At 37.7% G+C, this 1,518-nt stretch overlaps 1 protein-coding gene across 1 annotated transcript; it reads left to right on the forward strand.

Moving 5' to 3' along the window:
* Nucleotides 1-19: 19 nt before the first annotated feature.
* LOC112505581 lies at nt 20-1,406 on the forward strand. The gene is made up of 3 exons (XM_025109469.1): nt 20-447; nt 731-898; nt 1,034-1,406. The coding sequence occupies exons 1-3, from the start codon at nt 255-257 to the stop codon at nt 1,258-1,260; spliced, it is 588 nt and encodes a 195-aa protein (XP_024965237.1). The 5' UTR covers nt 20-254; the 3' UTR covers nt 1,261-1,406.
* Nucleotides 1,407-1,518: the final 112 nt, after the last annotated feature.

Here is a 1,518-nt window from a genome sequence, read left to right on the forward strand (position 1 = left end):
TGTTTTGGAGTTTATATAGGAATTGTTCTGGTGCATTAAATGTCTTTTTTCTTGATCATTTGTCTATCTATGTCAGCTATATATTTAGATGTTTTACATGTTGTATGAGATGCCTGAATTGCGACATATGGTGTTGTTTATTCGCTCTTTAAGTTTCTGGTTCTTGGAGATGCACAACCAGATTTGAACCATATCTTGCAACCATAAATCATTAAATGCTGAATTTAAGGTTGTTTTGATATCTCTATTCACACATGAATGTGCATGTTTTTCAGCAGTTTTATCTTTCTTCTGTGTTCCTTTGCAACTTACATGGCTACAATCATGAATTCATTCATTTATTTATGGTGTTTTGTAATTTATATTCTTTTGCTGTTGTTCTTCAGAACCAGAGTGCCAGGATTCAGAAATCGACACCACCACCAACCACCACCGCTCCATGTGCAGGTGAGTCTCTGCAACCCTATACAAAATCCTTACATTCTACTGAAGTTTGCACCGGTGTTGAAACGGATGAGTTTTTTCTGCCATATGATGGATGATTTTGGGGTGGAAGATCAGGTTGCACCTTTGTTTTCCAGCAATCTGATATTCTATTCCAAAAATAATCCTAGAAACAGGAGGTTCCATTTTTTGTACCGCAATGCCTGCTGCTTCATCAACCACCCCTCCACCACCAATTGATCTGTCTTTTTGTTTGTTGATTTCTGGGGAAATTCCTATTATACAGGCTGCCTTGGGTTTGGGGAAGCCTGTCCTAGCCTTTGGCAGGCTGTCTTAGCGTTTGAGCAGTCTACCCCAGAAGCCAATGGTAGTGTTACCGAGCCTACTGGAAAACCGGAGTTGATATCAGAAATGGAAGAACCGAAAGATGCATTATCATCTCCAAAAGCTAAAGGTAATCGTCTTGCTAATATTAAAATTTTATATTGATGGAAATGTTTGATCATATTCCACAATTTCGCACGGGTACAATGGGCCATGTTCAACTATTGATGATGAAAAAATTGTTGTTTGTGCTTGAAATATGCAGGAAAAAATGGCATTCAAACTAAGATGAATGAATCCAATATCGAGGCACTTATGCCGAAGCTGTGTCATTCATATTACTACATGAAACCTACGATCCAGGAGCTAGCAGCCAAAGAGCGAGCGCAACCAGGTTATTGTGGTCGTGTGAAGGACTTTTGTCGTGGGGAGTCATGGTCTCGGAAGCATCAAATTTCTCGGGGAAACAGACTTGAGAGGAGTGGATCTTGAATCTTTATCAAAATCGTTCAAGGAAGAATCCGTATGATTTTGACACTCATATTCATACACTTTTTCATCCACCTTTTTGTGGGTTTATGGGTTTTCCATTTATTTAACGTTTGCAGAGTTCTTTATGATACATTGATTTTTAACATGATTCATTATTGATTAGAGAAACCGTATTATTGATAACCAATCAAGTCGATTGTGTGAAAAAATAGTAGGTTTTTGTTTTGGTTTGTGATTTTATTCAATTTTGAATACGAA

Source organism: Cynara cardunculus, unplaced genomic scaffold, assembly GCF_001531365.2.
Source record: "Cynara cardunculus var. scolymus isolate 2C unplaced genomic scaffold, CcrdV1 Un_Scaffold_12400, whole genome shotgun sequence".
Taxonomy (NCBI): Eukaryota; Viridiplantae; Streptophyta; class Magnoliopsida; order Asterales; family Asteraceae; genus Cynara; species Cynara cardunculus.